Source organism: Mangifera indica, chromosome 3, assembly GCF_011075055.1.
Source record: "Mangifera indica cultivar Alphonso chromosome 3, CATAS_Mindica_2.1, whole genome shotgun sequence".
Classification (NCBI taxonomy): domain Eukaryota; kingdom Viridiplantae; phylum Streptophyta; class Magnoliopsida; order Sapindales; family Anacardiaceae; genus Mangifera; species Mangifera indica.
This window is the reverse complement of record NC_058139.1, coordinates 23,029,627-23,052,495: the sequence shown is the minus strand read 5'-3', so window position 1 is coordinate 23,052,495 and position 22,869 is coordinate 23,029,627. Positions and strand designations below refer to the sequence as shown.

The 22,869-nt window shown below is 32.9% G+C and overlaps 4 protein-coding genes and 2 long non-coding RNA genes across 12 annotated transcripts; 3 read left to right on the top strand and 3 right to left on the bottom strand.

Annotated features, from left to right (window-relative positions):
* Positions 1 to 741: 741 nt before the first annotated feature.
* On the top strand, positions 742 to 6,101 carry LOC123210147 (actin-related protein 2/3 complex subunit 2B). Of its 2 annotated transcripts, none has more exons than XM_044628372.1 (10): positions 742 to 845; positions 1,884 to 1,950; positions 2,394 to 2,583; positions 3,037 to 3,203; positions 3,740 to 3,817; positions 3,895 to 4,027; positions 4,399 to 4,490; positions 4,601 to 4,657; positions 4,901 to 4,952; positions 5,708 to 6,101. In XM_044628372.1, exons 1-10 carry the CDS (start codon positions 787 to 789, stop codon positions 5,902 to 5,904), a joined length of 1,092 nt encoding a protein of 363 aa, XP_044484307.1. In that variant the 5' UTR covers positions 742 to 786; the 3' UTR covers positions 5,905 to 6,101. The 2 variants fall into 2 exon arrangements, with proteins under 2 accessions (XP_044484307.1, XP_044484305.1); XM_044628370.1 differs by having other exon boundaries at positions 745 to 845; positions 2,394 to 2,589.
* Positions 3,704 to 9,340, bottom strand: LOC123210150. 6 transcript variants are annotated; one of them, XR_006501218.1, is made up of 4 exons: positions 6,847 to 9,340; positions 6,649 to 6,717; positions 6,318 to 6,384; positions 3,704 to 4,099 (listed from the first exon to the last, which is right to left on the bottom strand). It is a non-coding gene; the product is annotated as an uncharacterized LOC123210150 (long non-coding RNA). The 6 variants fall into 6 exon arrangements; XR_006501215.1 differs by lacking the exon at positions 6,318 to 6,384 and having other exon boundaries at positions 6,847 to 6,942; positions 7,898 to 9,340; XR_006501214.1 differs by lacking the exon at positions 6,318 to 6,384 and having other exon boundaries at positions 6,847 to 8,168; positions 8,944 to 9,340.
* Positions 9,341 to 11,401: 2,061 nt separating this feature from the next.
* On the top strand, positions 11,402 to 13,890 carry LOC123210148 (eukaryotic translation initiation factor-like). Its single transcript, XM_044628373.1, has 5 exons — positions 11,402 to 11,731; positions 12,037 to 12,205; positions 12,324 to 12,452; positions 13,478 to 13,543; positions 13,638 to 13,890. The coding sequence occupies exons 1-5, from the start codon at positions 11,553 to 11,555 to the stop codon at positions 13,683 to 13,685; spliced, it is 591 nt and encodes a 196-aa protein (XP_044484308.1). The 5' UTR covers positions 11,402 to 11,552; the 3' UTR covers positions 13,686 to 13,890.
* Positions 13,891 to 14,383: 493 nt separating this feature from the next.
* Positions 14,384 to 15,305, bottom strand: LOC123210149 (protein PROTON GRADIENT REGULATION 5, chloroplastic-like). The gene is made up of 2 exons (XM_044628374.1): positions 14,878 to 15,305; positions 14,384 to 14,683 (listed from the first exon to the last, which is right to left on the bottom strand). The coding sequence occupies exons 1-2, from the start codon at positions 15,154 to 15,156 to the stop codon at positions 14,579 to 14,581; spliced, it is 384 nt and encodes a 127-aa protein (XP_044484309.1). The 5' UTR covers positions 15,157 to 15,305; the 3' UTR covers positions 14,384 to 14,578.
* A 1,969-nt stretch (positions 15,306 to 17,274) lies between these two features.
* On the bottom strand, positions 17,275 to 19,111 carry LOC123210151. Its single transcript, XR_006501219.1, has 2 exons — positions 17,527 to 19,111; positions 17,275 to 17,440 (listed from the first exon to the last, which is right to left on the bottom strand). It is a non-coding gene; the product is annotated as an uncharacterized LOC123210151 (long non-coding RNA).
* A 1,090-nt stretch (positions 19,112 to 20,201) lies between these two features.
* LOC123212549 (eukaryotic translation initiation factor-like) lies at positions 20,202 to 22,622 on the top strand. Its single transcript, XM_044631726.1, has 5 exons — positions 20,202 to 20,466; positions 20,770 to 20,938; positions 21,057 to 21,185; positions 22,211 to 22,276; positions 22,370 to 22,622. The coding sequence occupies exons 1-5, from the start codon at positions 20,288 to 20,290 to the stop codon at positions 22,415 to 22,417; spliced, it is 591 nt and encodes a 196-aa protein (XP_044487661.1). The 5' UTR covers positions 20,202 to 20,287; the 3' UTR covers positions 22,418 to 22,622.
* The last annotated feature ends 247 nt before the right edge of the window (positions 22,623 to 22,869 follow it).

Genomic DNA, 22,869 nt, shown 5'->3' with positions numbered 1-22,869 from the left:
TTGGGTGGGAAGAAGTCTTTTGGCCTTAATTATTATTATTTAATGTAAGATTAAAATTTTATTTGCTTAGTGCTGCTGAAGATAGCTGGTTAAACGGCTAACACGTGGATATAAATAATTAAAATTTAAAAAAAAACTTACCCAAAAATATTTTTAAAAGATTTAAATGACATGACATCAACATCATATCATACCATGACAACATGAAAATTAGGTTAATTTGGCTTAATGATTGAAAGACAATTCTACATTATTTGTTTAGTCTAACTCTTAAATCAATCCAATTAAATGACTAATAATAAGATTAATACAAAACTCATACTTCCGAAATGAAATTCCATCAAAAGAATTGATTTTGAGATGTGAAGTAATAAATTTGTATGGATATGTTGGTATCTTCGCTTATTTAACTATTCAAATAGATAATAAAAATAATAATAATAATAATAATATATTATTATATAATTAAATAATTTTGAATTATATATAAATAAACAATTAAATTATCTAATTATCTAATCATATAATGATACATTATTTGTTAATACTTCTCACTGTACATCCATTAATATATGTAATATTACTTTACCCATAAACAATGAATTGATGTAACTTACAAACAAATGAAAGGTGAGCAAGAACAAAATGGAGATGGGTTAGTGCTTGCTTCCAAGCAAAGGGACAAGCTACCTACACAAATAGACATGATTGCAATGCAACAAACTTTGCACTCACATTTTACTTATAACTTCAAACTCAATTTCACTGCATTACTCACTTTGCAGAATGGCTTGCTTTCAAAGGGCTTCTCCATCTCTCAAGAAGATCCTGCTCCGATTATATTGGTAAGCTCTTTCAATTTAGCAAGTGCTCTCTATGTTTCTCATAGGTTGAATGCACATATATATGAAGCACAACATGCAAATATTTCCTGTGATCTGTCATGCTGCCTCAGAAAATGGTCAAAGATAGATAGACCTTAAGAAGATTCAGTAGGAAAGGAAAATGTAAGGAAGAACCAAATGGAGCTGTAGAAATGATATGGCTTGCAACAGTTTTGTAAATGGGAGACAAAGTTAATAGTATTCTTATCATACTTGGTAATAACACCAATCCAAATTTTAAAGCAACCAACCGTGAGTCCCCCCAAATAGAAAACAAAGATATAAACAACATATTAAAATGTTCTAGATAAAAAGATACTACATAGGGATAGATCTAATTTGAACTGATTTAGATTGAATCTACAATTTGACCCAAACAAATCATTTCAAACTAAAAATTTAACTCAAAAATTCAGTTTAAGATTGGCTTGTTTGTTTACTCAATTGCATTTTTATCTCATCTTGACATTGTTCATCCCACCAACAATATTGTTCAATCAATTGAAAACTTTCTAATGATATTGTACACCAACTCGAATTAGTTCAAGTTGAAATTGGCCCTAAACTTGACTCAGCTTGAATCAAATTGAATCCACCCCTAGTAGTGCACAATTTAATTTTCAACTAAAAAATCAGCACATCATAGGAAGAGAAAAAGTACAGAAAGTACCCACTAGTTCAGTTGCTAAGATCTTTGTTGGTTTCAAATCCTGCTGTGATTTAAGTTGGGGAGGACAGTAGGATTTAAAGTCGGAAGTTTTAGGGGAAAGAAAGAAAGAGGATGAAATCATTTCTGTCGCATGGTGAATGCATGAAAACCTAATAGTGTAATCAAATGCAGAATAACTGTATACTCCAAATCTGACTTGTTGAATGATGAGTGACTTTGGTTGAAGTTTAAACTATGCTGATAAGAGTGTATTTATACCAGCTAAGAAGGTAAAATGTTATAATAATGTTTAACACAAACTTATTCTGTATTTATTCCTTTTATGACAGTGCTGAAAAACCCATAGAGATTGATCATCACTTGCATGAATTTGGGTCTGTAGAATACCACATTCAGGTAAACTTTCTACAATGTTGATGAAGTTTGAATTTCAAATATCATAATCAAATCATCTATAAAATGCATTTACATTTTTCTACCTCATTTTCACGAGGCAAATAATGCCTTAGTTAAAAGATTCATCAAGCAATTAGTTCATCATACATGGTCTGAAATAATTTACAGAAAGCATGAACAACATGGTTTCTAAAACTAAGAACAAGCAGATTAGTTGGATTGATTCTTGAAAGGTATCAAGAAACCAGTACAAATATAATATCATTAGTAAGGCCTTCTAAAACTATTCAGATCTGTTTACATTTCAAACTTTCACAGCAGTAGAGGGCGGTTATAGGGGTAAACATGGAACTTGATAGTAGACAAGTCACCTGGAAAATATATAGAGATTCAAACTAAGGATAAGAGGATTACTTACCTGACTGTCACATAATGTTTAACAGTCTTCGGTGTCAGATCCACAACATGCCTACTTGTCAATATCAACCCCATTTCTGTCTCAACAGTCTTCGGTGTCACATAACACATTGGAGATGGTGAAAAGAATTTCTCCTCATGCTGTGGAGATCATTGAACCAGCAAAAGAGGGCTACCAGCTTACTCTAAGACTCAACTTTTCTAAGATTCCATGTGGTAAAGGTCTGGTAATCTTTACACTAGCTCTCGACTGCTATTTAATTAGCTGGTGCTTCATACTGACTTATTGTAGTGCCATGTGTTCTTACAATAATGACTACTAAGTCTAGAATCTAAGAAAACGCTTTGATTTTGTAGTGAGACAATAACAACAAATCATCAGATTTGATACAAGAGAAAAATGGGAAAAAATATATACAAATAGATATAGCACAGAATATGAAGCAAAAATGAACTTAGCATTTTATACAAAATAAATTTTGTATCAAAATGTGCATTGTGCTATCATAAATTTTTGAAGCATATAATTAACCAAAATAACTATAACTAAATTCTTATTGAGGATGAATGAAAAATTGAATGACAATACTTAATATAACGCCCACATAGATCAATGAAATTCCAAAACTTATATTTATAATCAAATTGATGCATTTGTTCATGTTCCAGATTCGGTGAAGGTAATAACAGATATTTCCACTATTCAAGCAACAATATTAAGCTCTCAGCTGAAAGAAATGTTGTGGAATGTCAACTCTGGAGCTGCATCCCAGGGAATGTACCAACCGATCAAACTCATGTATCACCCCAGAGAACCTTTCTATGTCATAAAAAAGGTAAGCCCCATGAATTCAACTAATTATCATAAATTTTAGTGAAGATAGAAGTTCAATGGAAACCATGAGTCTCCTTAAATTACCCGTAAAAAAATTTGACATTATCAAGCATGCATATGCATGAGCACCACAGATATAGATTCAAGTAAACCATTATTGAAAATAATCATACCACAAACTGCAATTTGTTTTCACAAACTCATAAAAGAAGTTATATAGTAAATCCAAAATAAAATTGATTGTGGAAGTAATTTCCAACTATAAACTCTGCAATATCATGCAGCCAACATTAAAAAAGATTTCATGTTTCCTCCCATTTCAAATCATTTCAAATGTTTGAAATTCCACTTTATTTAATTTTCTATAAACTAGCTAAACCCACAGATCCATCCAATTCAAAGTTTTATCCAAATAAATAAAACTTTCAATCTTATCATGGCAGATCCTGATATAAGAAATCATGCATGCACACTCCCCCACACACACCCATGAATTCTGGATTCTCTAAACAGAAGAGCACTTTATGAATTTGGCAGCCACAAAAAATCACGGCAGTATTTCCAATTCGTTTCAAAGAACATTCAGAAGTGGTTATTGCTACAGCATTCTTTCAGGTTTGCACTAATAGAGCTTCAACACTGAAATTAAAAGCTTTTTCTGTTCCTTGGAAAGGCTTAATTACCATGTGCAGGAACTTATGGATATGGGTAGCTCGGAGAAATGGGCTAAAGCACCTTCCTGCTGCTGGTCACCAATTCCTCCACCAGAACTGAGAGGGGAACCTATCGAAGATTTGAGTACGAATGGAGGCTTTGTCACTTTTGGTATAATCTTTTCTTTCAACATATGAAACATTGTGCACAGCAGCAACAGAGTATAGACTGTATCAACATCATCTGACATGGAAAGTACACAAAAACGTAGCAATTAATCAACACTTCAACCACATAAACAAAAACAGTCAACATATATCTTTCGGCTTAAACACCTTTAAAAAGTCCCCTTGAATCATTTTTATTAAAAGAACTCTCTAGTTAATATAGTAGTCTTTCTAAAATGATAACAATACTTCAGCAAGAAAGAGAAAATAATAGCAAGAGTAATTTTTTTCCTATTTCCATTTGGTATTCTGGGTTGGATTATCCAATACCAAATAAATGTTAAGCTCACTGACATTGGTCTGATATATTTACAGATATTTTTCCACGTCACATTGAAGGTAAAAGATTAGACAAGACAGTCTGGAGCCTACTTAACTTCAATGCTTATGTGAAATACCATGTAAAGGTAATAATTCTCGTATTTTTCCCTTTCTTTACCTGGAAAATTTCCTCAATTTCTTTTGAATTTAAGCAATGGTCTTCTTACAATTTCAACTAACAAAAATGTCCATATAGTGCACCAAAGGATTCATACAAAGAAGGATGAGAAAGCGTTTGGAAAGTTTGGTTGAGGTACCTAACTAATCCTTAAAAATTAAAGCAGCATCAAGGTCTACTATATACAAGCAGTTATCTTTTAAAAATTAAAACCATAGTTGTCTTTTTGTTTGCTTTCATAATTAAAGGTTGTTTGGAAGTAAACCTACTAAAAACCTGCAGAAACAAGATAACACAAAGGAAACCAATCACAGGCCTAAAGGTCGCAGCAAGACTTTAACAACATTAAAATACTAATTTCCATTATTCAATTTGCAGATTCTGCAGAAGGCAAACTTATCAGAAGAAGAGCATACAGGAAAGGTTCAAGGTACACTTCCAGACTAACAGTCACAGAACTAGGGCATAATGAGAATGGGCTAAAATAATTCCATAAACCATATGTAAATAATAAATATACTCATGAAGATTACCCAAAGCATATAGAAAACAAGGAGTAATATACAAACATGCAAACATTAGTTGAATATAGAAAGATTATGCTTTTTGTTCTGCTATCTGCTTCCAGATTGAATAATTCACATGGAACATCTAAGAATATAAAAGACAAATAAATTATGACTTTCAAGTATCAACATGTTCATTCAACAGATTTTACTACGTCCTAACCTCAGGTTTTCAATTTTTCTATTTAACAGATAATTTTGTCATGGAATTTGAAATGGACTAAATCAAACTTCAGTGGAACCATATTATTATTATCACTAAAATCACATATTTGGCAAAAAGAATTGCTTCAGGAGGGCCCAATGGCCCCTTTGACCTCATTGAGATCCATATATCAGCTTCTCTAGTTTGTCTGAATGAAAGCCAAAGGCTGGGGCTTCGGATGTTGATGACACAAACATGTGAAGTGAGCATATGTAATGCATCAATCATACCATGCCATCTAAAAATACTACGCATTAAATGAAACATATAAAAATAACATCTTGAAAGATGTGATTTGCCACCTTCTTATTCTCATGAGCAGATGTGCAACAGGCATTTGGTAGAGCAAACACTGCATTGTTTGCTTTAGATTTTGGTTACAACTGACTTTGTGCATCTGTGTGCTTGTTCCAGTGAATAAAAGATTTAGGTATGTGAGAAAATTGATCAGATTTCCAAAATCTAAAAGCCTCAAGCACAGATGCAGTGAATTTACAAGGAAGATCATGAGAATCCGTCTCCGAATAAAAATCCATGGATTTAGATGTTTTCGTAAACGATGGTTGGCATTCCCAAATACCCCTTCAATGGGATATGCCAAACTGGAATAATGTATTCTCTATATTTACCCAGAAGCATGTTTGTTTTACAATTAGAACACTGCAATGTGTGCCATTTATCAACTCCTTGTACTTCTTTGACTGTAACAAAAAAGTATCAGTGTGCTTGATTAATTCATCATCAATTCCAAAATGTGTCACTGTAAGTTCTTCAAACCATAAAACAGAAATTCTTAGTTTATCACAAACTATCCAGTTAGGCATATAAAAATAAAATTAGAAATCTTACTTTTCATATAAACATAACATCCATGCTATGTAGAATGTGATATATTAAAGAACGAGTTTTATGACTATTGGTCACCAGTATGATGATACCATAGAATAATAAATAAAAAAATTACATCAAAGAATTTAAATTTAAAGAAATAGCTATAAATTTAAAAGAAGTGAGAACAGCGTACTTGATGAGTTCACATTTAACAATATTTTCTCTCCAAATATTATATGCAATGCAGACCTTCATGAAATCTGGTGAATTGCGGCAGCCACCACACAACACCCAAAGAGACATCAGGTCCATCATATTTAAATATGAATGGAATAATTGACAATTTGATATGTCTCATTACTTAGCATTTTAACATCTGTTTCTGCACTAAAATATGGGGCAAGGGAATTAATGGTTCTAATTTCTAGTGTGATAACTCATACACACTTCAACATGATCTGAACTTCATAAAATTAAATCCAGAAGTGCATAATCAAATAGTGCTAAATTTCTGGAGAGCATACCAGGGAACTAATCCACCGCCAGTAGATTTCTCCAAATCCATGAACTGAATGCCTTCCCTTACTTTGCATCTTAGAACACAGTTGAAAAGAAAAGAAAATTGGAAAATTTTCAGTAGCTACTTATGCATAGAGTACTGGAATCATTTGCAGCCACCAGCAGTCTTGGGAATTAGAGGGGCATAACCTCCTCAAAAATACCTTCAGTTTCTAATCTGATTGTCCTGCTTCCGAATCGCCACACCACTTACAATCAAACTTCAAGAGAGACATCTGCCTTTTCTGATAGACAACAACCTCGTGCAAGAAAGATAATTCATCAATAGAATAATTGTCTACTAAGACTATATACCTATGAATTGGCATCAAATGAGAAAATGCAATCGTGAGTTACAAACAACTGGTATCGCAATTATATTGCACCAGAATATTAATCACATTAACAGCGTCAAATGACTCAGAAGCTACTGACCACTGCAATGTTGCCATCAAAGCTCAAGGAATAAGGATGTCACAGAGAATGCTGGTTTTGCACCAAAGAAGTGCTGTTGTTATATCAAAATTTACTAAGTTTCTAGAGTCAATCAAGTGTGTTCTCAGTGACACTTTTTTAATAGCGATAGTATCTAAAGATTGCAGTCATTTGAGCCTTTAAAGCTCCTTGTTTTCTGTTCCCTAATTATAATTCCTTGATGTTTGACCTGGTAGCGATAGGTTAAACCAAACAGTTAAAGTTAAACAAAAAAGGTGTGGTTTCGGATATGATAACAATGTAAACTAGGAAGAACAACAAAGCCTTGGGGAGATATGGCCATCCTCGCCTTGGCTGTTTCACAAAGGTAAATCAATTACAGGCACACACACGAACTCTTAAAAGAAAATCTTTCACCATGATTGTACTCAAAGCATTAATTCAAGCAAAAAGCTGGGATGTTTATTGCCAACATCAGCATGCAGCATATCTCACACTTAACTTTTTATAAGATTTCTAAAATCATAACATCCCTCAAAAAATAATAAAAAAATAAAAATATACATTGTATGAGAGCAACTCAGTTAGTTCAAAAAATCAGTAACATAACAAGTAATCTTAAGCATTATCAACTCTAATCATCAAACAATGGTAAATGCTTACTATCTACAAAAATAAACAAACTCAGACAGGTAAAGATAGAACAAAATAATTAACGAACATTGAGTGAACTCTTTGTACAAACAAATGTGAGAAGGAAAAAAGAAACATAACATATACCTCATTCCAGCTCAAATTCAGGAACAGGAAGCATCAAAGAGCTATCGGATTCAAGCTGCGCTAGCCATGGGCCACTTGCCTCTGCATGCCTCAAATTCTTATGACTTGACAACAATCCGAACAACCCAATGCTTCCAATAAACACCATAATTGCATGCGCAACAAACAACAGATTAATCATTGCCTCCCCTAAAACCATCCTCCTGAATATCAATAAAATCTTTAGCAGTAGATAGAGAAATCTTTCGACAACCTTTGAAAGCAAATGTATCTGTGTACAAAGAGAATTCAGTTTGTAACAACCAAGTGCCTTAAAAAATCAACCCACAAGACAAGAAATACTCGGCAAAGAATGCAGTTGGCCTCATAAACAAAACCAAACAAGCAGCAGCACAAATAAGAGTCAATTGGCCTAACAAATTATAAGCCTCCCCACCAAGGGGAGCTACAATCCCTTTCCCAACCACAGAATATTCCACAAGAAAAGAAATTCCCACAAAAAAGAAAAGAATAACTCGAGTTAACGATAAAAGCATCGCAAGTTTCACGAAAGACAGTGATAATAATGAGTACTCAGAGGAGGAAAAAGTGAAGCTGATTTGCATAAAAAAAGAGAATTTGAAAGCGCGGCAGCCTGAGAATGTCAAGAAAAAGAATAACTTGCTAAGGGAGGCAATGGGGAGGGAGATAATTAAGAAATAAAAATGAAGATTTCCTAATTAATCTAGATTTTTAGCAGTAATGTAACTGTGTACAAAGAGAACCCAGATTGTAACAACCAAGTTCTTTTAAAAATCAACCCACAAGACAATAAATACTCGGCAAAAAATGCAGTTGGCCTAATAGACAAAACCAAACAAGCAGAAGCGCAAATAAGAGTCAATTCGCCTAACAAATTACAAGCCTCCCCACCAAGGGGGGCTACAATTCTTTTTCCAACCACAGAATACTCCACAAGAAACGAAATTCCCACAAAATGAGAAGCATAAGCCTCGTTAAGGATAAAAGCGTCGCAAGTTTCACATAACAATGATAATAATGAGTACCCAGAAATGGAAAAACCGAAGCCGACTGCATAAAGAAAGAGAATTTGAAAGGCGAGCGGGGTGACAATGTCAAGAAAAAGAATAACTCGCTAGAGGAGCCAATGGGGAGGGAGATAATTAGGAAATAAAAATCAAGATTCTATGTCTTTGGTCGGAGAAATACCAAAGTTTAGATTAAAAAAGAGAAGGGTTTTTGAGATCAAGAAAAGATTAACAAAGGAGAAGGCGAAGGCCAGCTGGGAACAGGAAGAGAAAAGGCGGTAAAATTGGTTGCCAATGATGCCATTTGATTTTTGCGAAATGAGAAGATACATAAAATAGAGAGAGATACGAAATCTTGACAGTCAGATCAGATTCTTAGTAGGACAGATTATTGATTTTCAGATTAAGAAGCTTGCTGAAGAAATCAAGAAAGCAAAGAAAATAAGATAATATTAATTCGTTAATTTTACATAAAATAATATGTCAAAGACAGAATTACCCTTACAAATAAAAATGATTTTGGTACTTAAGGGGCATAATATCCAAACTCATTATCTACCCATTAAGATTAAATTTTTAATTCATTTAGTGTACAGTATTTATAAATTCCAATTTTTTTTTTTTTTTAAGTTTAGTGTGAAGTTCAAGCCCCGATTAGATATAAAAGTAACTATTAATTGGATACGGAAAAAGGGTAATTTATTTCAAATAAAAGTTTTTAGTTAAAAAAAAAAAAAGATTAATTTATACTATAAAATTAACTGAGTTTAAATCAATTCAAATTTGAATAAACTCATATTGAATATAAAGTTAATAAGAGTATGAGTATAAGTATTATACAATACGATATATATTTTAAGATGTATCAAAAATTGATATAATATAATACACGTATTATATAATACGATATCTGTCAGTAAAATTAACAATATAGATTGATATATTATTTTAAACTAAACTGGGCATACAATTAGGGATGGATACAAATTGAACCCAGCTTAAACATCCTTTGACTTGAGTTTAGCTCAGATATTACATGATTTGATTCGATTCGATTTAAATCGATGGTTCAAATTTGTGACTTAATTTAGTTTGAATTTATTATTCGAATTAATGATTTGAATTCATGATTTAAGTATATAATTCATTAACAAAACGATATTATTTTACTCAATAATAGATAAAATATTCAATTCGAGTCAAACTTAAGTCAAACTAAACCAAACACCCCCAAGCTTCATTTAGTTTGGTTCCAAAAATAAATGGAATTTGTTTATTCTAATTTGAATTAAACAAATTCGAATTAAATCAAACCAAGTTAAGCTAGCGTATAAGTCCGAACCAACCTAATTGGATGTAACTTAAAACTAGGATATCCAATCGAATATATTTTCTTTTGTAAAATAAGAGTGATTTTTTTATTGTAATTAAGTATTATGTATTTATATTTATTTTACATAATAAAATTTAATTATAATTTTTAATTTATATTTTTTTATTAAACTAATAATAATTTGATAAGATAATTTTATTTTTTTTATTTATGGTTTAGTGATATTAAATTAAAGTAGGAAACAAAATAAAAAATATAACAAATCTTTAATTTAATTTTTAAAAGTTTTTATTATTTTATTTTAAAAAATTATATTATACCATAAATAATATAAAAAAATAAATTTTTGATATACCCAAAATACAATACACAATTTGATTATGGCCAAAGGACTATTTCCCACCCAAGGTATGCTGTATTCTCAAGTTTTCCCCCTTTAACTTTGATAATCCCAAATACTTATCTATGAACAGTTAAAATTAACGGTAGTAAGGGTGAAATTATCATTTTCTCTATAATATTAAAAATAAACTAAAATATAATCTCTTGTTGTTCCCCTGAACTTTAAAAACTAAAATTTTTCTCTAGCCTAAGTTTTAAAAAATGACAGTTTCACCCTAAGATTTCGTTTTGAAATCTCCAGTGTCATATTCAACTCCATTGTTAGTGGTCTCTCCCTCCCGAAACATCATCTCCCTTCAACGGTCTTTCTCCTCCTATTTGGACGTTCGATCGATGTCGGATGAGCGGTGGAAGATGAAGACAAAGTTGTCATTTTAGTTTGGGAAGACAATCATCTTTCCAGAGGTCTTCTTCTAGGAAGACGACAACTTTGTCTCTGTTTGGGAGGACGAAAAACTTCATATTTTCTAACGAAGTTCTTCGTTTTCTACTACTCCTCTGACATTGATCAGATGTCCAAATGGGAGGAAAGAGACCACTGGAGAGAGAGGATGTTTTGGGAGAAAGAGACTACCGGCAATGGAGTCCAAGATGACGTCAGAGAGTAAAAAGAGATAAAATTTTAAGGGGTTAAAGTTCCATTAATTTTAACTACTCATTAACAGGTATTTAAGATTATCGAAATTAAAAGGAGGAAACCTGTGAATGCAGTATAGCTTGGGTGGGAATAGTCCTTGGCCTTTGATTATCACAATCCTGAGTCGCTGCTTACTGGCCTTTTAACAAGAGAAGCCCATCAAAAGGGCTCCTTATTGGAACCAAGTAAAGACCGAACATTATCGCTCATGATATTGATTGCCATTGGTGGTTAATCTGAAGAAAGGCAAGAAAAATGGCCACAAGTGAGGCGGCGACTGCGACAGCGGCGGCGGGGACTGACAATCAGCCGCACAAATTAGAAAGAAAATGGACGTTTTGGTTCGACAACCAATCCAAGCCCAAACAAGGCGCCGCCTGGGGCACCTCGCTTCGCAAGGTTTACACTTTCGACACCGTCGAAGAATTCTGGTGGTACAAACCCTAACGTTTCTCTCCCTCACACTCTTCATGCACGTTAGCTTAATTAATGAGATGGGTTTTGTTTGATTTGTTCAAGTTTTGTGATTTTGTAATTGATTTGATGTCAAGGATTTTGACATATTAATAATCGTTTTGGATTTTGTATCATTCAGCTTATTCAATAATATTTTGCATTTTTTTTTTTGTTTTAAATCAATTTGCTTTCCTTGTTTGTTGTATCTTGAGCTTTTACTTTTACTTTTTTTTTTAAATTTATTTTGTCTTGAGAAGTTTCCTTTTTCGCTTTTGTTTTTCAGTTTGTACGATCAGATATTCAAGCCCAGCAGATTGCCTATTAATGCTGATTTCCATTTGTTCAAAGCTGGAATTGAACCGAAATGGGAAGATCCCGAGTGTGCTAACGGAGGAAAGTGGTCTGTCACCAGCAACAGAAAGGCTAACCTTGATAATATGTGGCTGGAAACTGTAAGTTTCTCAACTGCCTGGCAATTTTCGATTTTGTAGAGATTGATTCAAATTGTTGGGGTTGGTCTTTTCATTGTGGCTTTAAGGTTATCAATTCAATTGGTTTTCTTTTGTGCAGATGATGGCTTTGATTGGAGAGCAATTTGATGAGGCAGATGAGATTTGTGGTGTTGTTGCAAGTGTACGCCACCAGAGGCAGGACAAACTTGCATTGTGGACCAAGACGGCTGCAAATGAGGCTGCCCAGGTAATGTTCTTAGGATGTTTACATATTTAATTATTGGTGTTGCTTTTACTTGGCTGATTTAATCCTGTTAATGAATTTTGTTTTCTTGGCTACTAATCCTGTTATTTACTTTCTGTTTGAAACTTTTATCAAGATTCTGATTCAAGTAATATGGTTTTTTGTACTCTTATCTAATTTAACCAGAAAGTATTTTTTTTATGATGGAAATTAACCTAATATTATACTCTCTTCACAACTTAAAAAATTAATTATTTTTTACCATGTCTAAAATTTCTCTTTACTAGGACATTAACTGTTTTGACTTGATTGGAGATTCTTTTAAGACTTTGATGGAAACATTAATATATATATTTTCTGTCCTTATTAATATATTGATGAGTTAGGTAGCCCTTCTATCTAATTCAAGCAATAAGGTTATTAGTACTCTGCTGTCAAGAGGAAGGGTCACTTCTTGGCAGAGTATTTCTCAGAAGCAAAAGTCATGTTTTATAAGAGGCTGCGAGTATATAGTTTCACAATTGATGTGTTTGTTTAATTTCTAGTGATCACATAATGGGGTAACGTTTACTTCTGTTTGACTTGTTTGGTAAAACCTTCTTTTATCTTGTTTCTTTCCTGTATTTATTGTCTACACCTTTTTTTATTTGTTGTGATCTTTCATTAGAATTAATTTAATGTGACATTTTTATTGCAATCTTGGTCATTTTTGTGGAGATCATCTCTAGACTATAATTCTTTTGACAGTTTTGCAGGCTAGACCATTTTATTGAAAAGTTTGTTGGTTTCACTGCATTTATAAAAAGTTACCGTTTCACATATATGACTTCTTAGTTTGGATGGCACTTTTATGTTGATTTACTTTTATATATTAAGAATATTTTCCTTGCAAAGGAATAGGCTTGCATGAACAAGGTCACCTATGTCTTTAATGTTCTTTGTACATGTCTTTTGTTGTTTCCTATTTCATGCATGAATGCAAATGTTAATGGCTTTTCTTAATTGGTGTTATTGTGAACCTTGTGTAGATGGGCATTGGAAAGAAGTGGAAGGAGATCATCGATGTCACTGATAGGATCACTTACAGCTTCCATGTAAATTTCTGCATAATATCTTTTTTTTTTTTTTTTTTCCCCTTTTTCTCTGTCAATGCTAAACTCTTCAATCTCTTGTTGTGTTTTATTGCAGGATGATTCTAGAAGGGAAAGATCAGTGAAAAGTCGATACAACGTATGAACTCATTGTGATGATTTTGTCGCAGAGGCCCGTGTTCCAAGCTGCCACACTATGGCTAAAGCTAATGAAACTTTTGCTGTATTTTTTGTGCTCTGTTTACCGAAAACAGCTGATAATTTAAATATGTTGCGCAAGATGCTTTCTTGGATGTAATGTATTGCATAATATTCCTTGTTTTGATATGTGATGTTGTGATTTTTTTGTCTTTTTTTTTTAATTATTATTATTATTATTTTTGTTTCTCCTGCGTGTACACAAAATTTAGTCTTCATATAGTGGGTGTGTTGTTTAAATTTTAGAGTTCTTTTCTGGCTAACAGGGTGAATTTGAGCCGAACAAGTGCCTATTCGAGTTTGGCTTGAAAATAATACCTAGTTTACTTTAATTTGAGCATGAATTTGTTTGAGTTGATGCACAGAGCTGTTTGACTAGTATCTTTGAAAGGGTGATACAGTGTTGTTGGTACAGTGCTGAACACAAACCATATTGTCTAATTAGAGCTTGAGTTTGGCTTGTTCGAATAGAAAGTGGAGCTTGGGCTCAGATCCACCCCTACAGGTTAGTGACTCTTTACAGAGATTTAATTGGCTGCTTCAACCATATGATAATGTTGCCAAAGCAATTTATTTTCTCTCTGTGATTATTCTTATTATCGATTTGGCTTATTTGACAGCAGAGCTTCATTAGACCTCATAAAATATGTAAATTTTTTTTATTGTTATTTCAATAATAATCTAATAAAGAAACCCTTTTAACTGAAGGGATAAAGAAAGAGCATAATAAGAGCTACTCTACGTACATTCAGTTTCTAGGAAATTACTTTAGAAGAGAATAAGTATGTTTACATGTAAACAGGCAGCTTTTGAAATGAAGTATAAATTGAAAAGCATATTTCATGCAAGGAAGCCAAGTCTCTCTCCGTTTTTTTTGGCCAAACGAATCAGTCCTTGCCTTTGTTTTGCATCAGCTCCTATTGATTTGCAAAATTCTGTAATCACCTGCCAACATTTAACATAAAATAAGATTCAGCTACTTCATAATACAGCTTTCTGTACCAGGGAGGAACCATGGCTAAAAATATGAAAGAATATATTTCATTGAAATACAAAAGGCTAATAATTGAAACATCATAGAATAGAAAATCATACGAGAAAGTTTGAAGGGAAAACGGAAAAACAGAAACTGCAGATACCTGAGAATGCAAAGCGATTGCTTTGCCTCTAAGCTGATTGAACCGCTTCTTGCCAATAATTTGACGAGTGACAACAACAAGAGGAGCAAACACACCTTTCCCTTCATTAACATTCTTCATCACAGGCGCTGATTTAATTGGCTTTGCCATTCGAACATTCGGCACTGACTTAACCAGCATGGGATAATCTTCACCGCTCACTGAACTTCCCCAGCTTCCATGGAACGATGAAGCTAAACCTCCCTTAAACCCAGTAGTGCATATAGTAGTAGTAGCCATTGCAAAACACTAAACAAAGCTTACGTGCAAGAACAGTTGAGCTTGAAGCCAAGTCTGGCGAACAATGAAAGTTTTAGAAGGTCTGGTTTCTGTTTGTGAAATTTGAGAGCCCCAGGTTTTTCTTGGTAGACTGAGAGGGAGAGAGAGAGTTGTGTGAAGCTTTAAGAGCCACACATTAAGTCTGGTGGCTTGAATTGTAGTTCATGTTCATTCTGAAGACGTATGTTACTTTACGGTCCCCATTTGTTTTGGAAAAAATCTAGATCTGGGATTTTAGTGGCTATCGCTTCTGATTTGGCATCATTTGTCAACATTAACTCTATTGTTTTTATGTTTTTCTTAAATAAAAAAACCTTATTGAAGTCTAATTATCTATTAGAGTTGAACTAATTATATTAAATTGGTGAAACAACCTTGTAAGTAAATAAAAGATTTGATCTTGATATATGATATATATAATCAACGAGTTTTGAATTCAAATCGTTTCATTTGGAGATTCTATATATTTTATTATTTAAAATATTTTTTAAAAGATATTTTATTGTATATTAGTTTTCTTGTGATGTGATATCCTACCACTTAAACCATGAGATAAATCCTGTCATGTGAGGATTTTTGGGAATCGTCCCATGAACCCAAGGACAAATGGCGGCATCATCCCTACAAAGGTTTTAAGGGAGCACATAAATAATCTCATTGTTGATATCGTCTAAATCTGTATACAATAAACCATTCAAGTGATCAGTTATTATTACTTTTGACTTTGATGGTATTATAGTTTTATCCTTAAAAAACGTTTAGTAAATAAAAAAAAAATTATATTGACCAAAGATTCTCGATTGATGTTTAATGTTAATGTAAGACTTTTGACATCGACTTCTAGGAACTTGGTTGGAAACTTGCACATTAAGCAGGGGAAACATGACATAATAGAGGTAAAATTGGACGGTTGAGAAGAAAGTTTAGAAGCTTCAATGTTTTGACGTTGGACTATTGAAATGGAACAAGTTTTGTATCTTCCATTCTAGTTCCTACCATTGAGGAAAGACTGCTGGCGGCTACCATTGTCGGCAACAACGTGCTGATGAAGAAAGCCAATTCCAATTTCCTGCGTTTGATGTTGCTATTAGTTGAGGTCCCTATCCATTTTCCACTTAGGAATCTTGTTTTGTTTTAGGGCCAGAAAAATTGAAGGCGGATTCATGAATTTCAAAAGCTGAAAGTTTCTTTGCAATAAAAACAAGATTTTAAAGAAATTTTGATTTGCCTAAATGCAAATATATATATACATATATGTTTGGCTTTCTAGTTTGTATGAATTTATTAGAAATGCATTTATGATTAGGGTTATTAATTCTTCATGCATTATCGTGCTAATTCATAATGATTCAGGGCCAAAAGATACTAGAAATTAAAGTCATACATATAGAACACGTTTATGTCTACGGTCGTACTAGGTTTATTATTAATTTTAGGATTAGAGATATAACCAAAATTTATATAACCTAACAATAGCGTAATTATAATTTTAGGATTAGAGATATAACTACAAACTTATAGAACCTAAGAATAACATAATTACAAATAGAGGTGAATTCAATCTAAGTTAGACTAAACCTAAGTCACCTTAAACTCATATTGAAACCATAATATCTGAATCAAGGTAAAATTTGTTTGAATTGATGTATAATGTTATTGAAGAGTTAACAAAAAATGAACAATATTGTCAATGAAATAAACAGTATTATTAGATGAATAGATGTCTTTATTTCAAGCCAAGTTACAATTTAAGCTAAGTTGTGAATTTGATCAAAATCAGTTCGAATCAAATTTATCGCTAATTACAAATAAATCCTACAAAGGGGTTACGTCTTGCAATGACTCTAACTTTACAAATATTTTCTTTAGCATGATCAGACTTCACACTACAAACACGAAAAAAAAGACTTGTTTTCAAATCATTCTGTGGTTTATTAGTGCATTTCAACACACGTTACAACTTAAAACACAAAATTTTCAATAATAAATTGATTTATTTTCTTTTTCAATATTGTGTATAAACGTGGAACTAATTGCCCCGTCAAGAAATGAATATCACAATCTAATCACAAAATCAAATGGAAGAAGCCAAAACACACTAATTATTATAAATAATCCTGCAATAATCTGATATGTTTTGAATAAGAAAGTATATATGGCCTCTGGTCTCCCTTCAACATGCCGAAGGAAATGCTTCATAAGGATTGCAAAATGCTGATGTGTTCCCAGGACGTGAAAATACAATCTATATTTTCATCGAATCACATGCTAACACATTAGTTTATATCAATTTTATTCTAAATGAGTAAGTTTTGTATTGCCTTAAGTTACCTGGTAATTTCCCAGTGTGTAAGACTTGTTTTCTGTTCCCTAATTATAATTCCTTGATGTTTGACCTGGTAGCGATAGGTTAAACCAAACAGTTAAAGTTAAACAAAAAAGGTGTGGTTTCAGATATGATAACAATGTAAACTAGGAAGAACAACAAAGCCTTGGGGAGATATGGTCGTCCTCGCCTTGGCTGTTTCACAAAGGTAAATCAATTACAGGCACACACACGAACTCTTAAAAGAAAATCTTTCACCATGATTGTACTCGAAGCATTAATTCAAGCAAAAAGCTGGGATGTTTATTGCCAACATCAGCATGCAGCATATCTCACACTTAACTTTTTATAAGATTTCTAAAATCATAACATCCCTCAAAAAATAATAAAAAAATAAAAATATACATTGTATGAGAGCAACTCAGTTAGTTCAAAAAATCAGTAACATAACAAGTAATCTTAAGCATTATCAACACTAATCATCAAACAATGGTAAATGCTTACTATCTACAAAAATAAACAAACTCAGACAGGTAAAGATAGAACAAAATAATTAACGAACATTGAGTGAACTCTTTGTACAAACAAATGTGAGAAGGAAAAAAGAAACATAACATATACCTCATTCCAGCTCAAATTCAGGAACAGGAAGCATCAAAGAGCTATCGGATTCAAGCTGCGCTAGCCATGGGCCACTTGCCTCTGCATGCCTCAAATTCTTATGACTTGACAACAATCCGAACAACCCAATGCTTCCAATAAACACCATAATTGCATGCGCAACAAACAACAGATTAATCATTGCCTCCCCTAAAACCATCCTCCTGACTATCAATAAAATCTTTAGCAGTAGATAGAGAAATCTTTCGACAACCTTTGAAAGCAAATGTATCTGTGTACAAAGAGAATTCAGTTTGTAACAACCAAGTGCCTTAAAAAATCAACCCACAAGACAAGAAATACTCGGCAAAGAATGCAGTTGGCCTCATAAACAAAACCAAACAAGCAGCAGCACAAATAAGAGTCAATTGGCCTAACAAATTATAAGCCTCCCCACCAAGGGGAGCTACAATCCCTTTCCCAACCACAGAATATTCCACAAGAAAAGAAATTCCCACAAAAAAGAAAAGAATAACTCTCGTTAACGATAAAAGCATCGCAAGTTTCACGAAAGACAGTGATAATAATGAGTACCCAGAGGAGGAAAAAGTGAAGCTGATTTGCATAAAAAAAGAGAATTTGAAAGCGCGGCAGCCTGAGAATGTCAAGAAAAAGAATAACTTGCTAAGGGAGGCAATGGGGAGGGAGATAATTAGGAAATAAAAATCAAGATTCTATGTCTTTGGTCGGAGAAAACCAAAGTTTAGATTAAAAAAGAGAAGGGTTTTTGAGATCAAGAAAAGATTAACAAAGGAGAAGGCGAAGGCCAGCTGGGACAGGAAGAGAAAAGGCGGTAAAATTGGTTGCCAATGATGCCATTTGATTTTTGCGAAATGAGAAGATACATAAAATAGAGAGAGATACGAAATCTTGACAGTCAGATCAGATTCTTAGTAGGACAGATTATTGATTTTCAGATTAAGAAGCTTGCTGAAGAAATCAAGAAAGCAAAGAAAATAAGATAATATTAATTCGTTAATTTTACATAAAATAATATGTCAAAGACAGAATTACCCTTACAAATAAAAATGATTTTGGTACTTAAGGGGCATAACATCCAAACTCATTATCTACCCATTAAGATTAAATTTTTAATTCATTTAGTGTACAGTATTTATAAATTCCAATTTTTTTTTTTTTTTTTTTAAGTTTAGTGTGAAGTTCAAGCCCCGATTAGATATAAAAGTAACTATTAATTGGATACGGAAAAAGGGTAATTTATTTCAAATAAAAGTTTTTAGTTAAAAAAAAAAAGATTAATTTATGTTATAAAATTAACCGAGTTTAAATCAATTCAAATTTGAATAAACTCATATTGAATATAAAGTTAATAAAAGTATGAGTATTAGTATTATACAATACGATACATATTTTAAGATGTATCAAAAATTGATATAATATAATACACGTATTATATAATACGATATCTATTGGTAAAAATAACAATATAGATTGATATATTATTTTAAACTAAACTAGGCATACAATTAGGGATGGATACAAATTGAACCGAGCTTAAACATCCTTTGACTTAAGTTTAGCTCAGATATTACATGATTTGATTCGATTCGATTTAAATTGATCATTCAATTATGTGACTTCGTTAGGAAAAACTTTATATTTTCTAACGAAGTTCTTCGTTTTCTACTGCTCATTTGACATCGATCAGATGTCTAAATGAGAGGAGAGAGATTGCTGGAGGGAGAGGCTACCGGCAATGAAGTCGAAGATGATGTTAGAGATTTCAAAACGAAATTTTATGGTGAAATTGTCATTTTTTAGAACTTAGGTTGGAAGAAACTTTTAGTTTTTTAAGTTTAGGGGGATAAAAAGAGATAAAATTTTAAGAGGTTAAAGTTTCATTAGTTTTAACTACTCATGAGCGGATATTTAAGATTATCAAAATTAAATGGAGGAAACTTGAGAATGGGTGGGAATAGTCCTTCGGCCTTTGATTATCACAATCCTGAGTCGCTCGCTGCTTACTGGCCTTTTAACAAGAGAAGCCCATCAAAAGGGCTCCTTATTGGAACCAAGTAAAGAACGAACATTATCGCTCATGATATTTATTGCCATTGGTGGTTAATCTGAAGAAAGGCAAGAAAAATGGCCACAAGTGAGGCGGCGACTGCGACAGCGGCGGCGGGGACTGACAATCAGCCGCACAAATTAGAAAGAAAATGGACGTTTTGGTTCGACAACCAATCCAAGCCCAAACAAGGCGCCGCCTGGGGCACCTCGCTTCGCAAGGTTTACACTTTCGACACCGTCGAAGAATTCTGGTGGTACAAACCCTAACGTTTCTCTCCCTCACACTCTTCATGCACGGTAGCTTAATTAATGAGATGGGTTTTGTTTGATTTGTTCAAGTTTTGTGATTTTGTAATTGGTTTGATGTCAAGGATTTTGACATATTAATAATCGTTTTGGATTTTGTATCATTCAGCTTATTCAATAATATTTTGCATTTTTTTTGTTTTAAATCAATTTGCTTTCCTTGTTTGTTGTATCTTGAGCTTTTACTTTTTACTTTTTTTTTTTAATTTATTTTGTCTTGAGAAGTTTCCTTTTTCGCTTTTGTTTTTCAGTTTGTACGATCAGATATTCAAGCCCAGCAGATTGCCTATTAATGCTGATTTCCATTTGTTCAAAGCTGGAATTGAACCGAAATGGGAAGATCCCGAGTGTGCTAACGGAGGAAAGTGGTCTGTCACCAGCAACAGAAAGGCTAACCTTGATAATATGTGGCTGGAAACTGTAAGTTTCTCAACTGCCTGGCAATTTTCGATTTTGTAGAGATTGATTCAAATTGTTGGGGTTGGTCTTTTCATTGTGGCTTTAAGGTTATCAATTCAATTGGTTTTCTTTTGTGCAGATGATGGCTTTGATTGGAGAGCAATTTGATGAGGCAGATGAGATTTGTGGTGTTGTTGCAAGTGTACGCCACCAGAGGCAGGACAAACTTGCATTGTGGACCAAGACGGCTGCAAATGAGGCTGCCCAGGTAATGTTCTTAGGATGTTTACATATTTAATTATTGGTGTTGCTTGTACTTGGCTGATTTAATCCTGTTAATGAATTTTGTTTTCTTGGCTACTAATCCTGTTATTTACTTTCTGTTTGAAACTTTTATCAAGATTCTGATTCAAGTAATATGGTTTTTTGTACTCTTATCTAATTTAACCAGAAAGTATTTTTTTTATGATGGAAATTAACCTAATATTATACTCTCTTCACAACTTAAAAAATTAATTATTTTTTACCATGTCTAAAATTTCTCTTTACTAGGACATTAACTGTTTTGACTTGATTGGAGATTCTTTTAAGACTTTGATGGAAACATTAATATATATATTTTCTGTCCTTATTAATATATTGATGAGTTAGGTAGCCCTTCTATCTAATTCAAGCAATAAGGTTATTAGTACTCTGCTGTCAAGAGGAAGGGTCACTTCTTGACAGAGTATTTCTCAGAAGCAAAAGTCATGTTTTATAAGAGGCTGCGAGTATATAGTTTCACAATTGATGTGTTTGTTTAATTTCTAGTGATCACATAATGGGGTAACGTTTACTTCTGTTTGACTTGTTTCGTAAAACCTTCTTTTATCTTGTTTCTTTCCTGTATTTATTGTCTACACCTTTTTTTATTTGTTGAGATCTTTCATTAGAATTAATTTAATGTGACATTTTTATTGCAATCTTGGTCATTTTTGTGGAGATCATCTCTAGACTATAATTCTTTTGACAGTTTTGCAGGCTAGACCATTTTATTGAAAAGTTTGTTGGTTTCACTGCATTTATAAAAAGTTACCGTTTCACATATATGACTTCTTAGTTTGGATGGCACTTTTATGTTGATTTACTTTTATATATTAAGAATATTTTCCTTGCAAAGGAATAGGCTTGCATGAACAAGGTCACCTATGTCTTTAATGTTCTTTGCACATGTCTTTTGTTGTTTCCTATTTCATGCATGAAAGCAAATGTTAATGGCTTTTCTTAATTGGTGTTATTGTGAACCTTGTGTAGATGGGCATTGGAAAGAAGTGGAAGGAGATCATTGATGTCACTGATAGGATCACTTACAGCTTCCATGTAAATTTCTGCATAATTTCTTTTTTTTTTTTTTTTTCCCCTTTCTCTCTGTCAATGCTAAACTCTTCAATCTCTTGTTGTGTTTTATTGCAGGATGATTCTAGAAGGGAAAGATCAGTGAAAAGTCGATACAACGTATGAACTCATTGTGATGATTTTGTCGCAGAGGCCCGTGTTCCAAGCTGCCACTCTATGGCTAAAGCTAATGAAACTTTTGCTGTATTTTTTGTGCTCTGTTTACCGAAAACAGCTGATAATTTAAATATGTTGCGCAAGATGCTTTTTTGGATGTAATGTATTGCATAATATTCCTTGTTTTGATATATGATGTTGTGATTTTTTTGTCTTTTTTTTTTTTTTATTATTATTATTATTTTTGTTTCTCCTGCGTGTACACAAAATTTAGTCTTCATATAGTGGGTGTGTTGTTTAAATTTTAGAGTTCTTTTCTGGCTAACAGGGTGAATTTGAGCCGAACAAGGGCCTATTCGAGTTTGGCTTGAAAATAATACCTAGTTTACTTTAATTTGAGCATGAATTTGTTTGAGTTGATGCACAGAGCTGTTTGACTAGTATCTTTGAAAGGGTGATAC

What these genes read in the sequence shown, in the direction of transcription:
- LOC123210147 (XM_044628370.1), top strand. Translation starts at nt 787, where the DNA reads ATGGCTTGCTTTCAAAGGGCTTCTCCATCTCTCAAGAAGATCCTGCTC. An exon ending in ATCCTGCTCCGATTATATTG is followed by an intron (nt 846 to 1,883) that starts GTAAGCTCTTTC and finishes CTTTTATGACAG; the next exon opens with TGCTGAAAAACCCATAGAGA. An exon ending in GCATACAGGAAAGGTTCAAG is followed by an intron (nt 4,953 to 5,707) that starts GTACACTTCCAG and finishes TGCTTGTTCCAG; the next exon opens with TGAATAAAAGATTTAGGTAT.
- LOC123210148 (XM_044628373.1), top strand. Translation starts at nt 11,553, where the DNA reads ATGGCCACAAGTGAGGCGGCGACTGCGACAGCGGCGGCGGGGACTGAC. An exon ending in ACCGTCGAAGAATTCTGGTG is followed by an intron (nt 11,732 to 12,036) that starts GTACAAACCCTA and finishes TTTGTTTTTCAG; the next exon opens with TTTGTACGATCAGATATTCA. An exon ending in CTGCAAATGAGGCTGCCCAG is followed by an intron (nt 12,453 to 13,477) that starts GTAATGTTCTTA and finishes AACCTTGTGTAG; the next exon opens with ATGGGCATTGGAAAGAAGTG.
- LOC123210149 (XM_044628374.1), bottom strand. Translation starts at nt 15,156, where the DNA reads ATGGCTACTACTACTATATGCACTACTGGGTTTAAGGGAGGTTTAGCT. An exon ending in CAATCGCTTTGCATTCTCAG is followed by an intron (nt 14,684 to 14,877) that starts GTATCTGCAGTT and finishes AAATGTTGGCAG; the next exon opens with GTGATTACAGAATTTTGCAA.
- LOC123212549 (XM_044631726.1), top strand. Translation starts at nt 20,288, where the DNA reads ATGGCCACAAGTGAGGCGGCGACTGCGACAGCGGCGGCGGGGACTGAC. An exon ending in ACCGTCGAAGAATTCTGGTG is followed by an intron (nt 20,467 to 20,769) that starts GTACAAACCCTA and finishes TTTGTTTTTCAG; the next exon opens with TTTGTACGATCAGATATTCA. An exon ending in CTGCAAATGAGGCTGCCCAG is followed by an intron (nt 21,186 to 22,210) that starts GTAATGTTCTTA and finishes AACCTTGTGTAG; the next exon opens with ATGGGCATTGGAAAGAAGTG.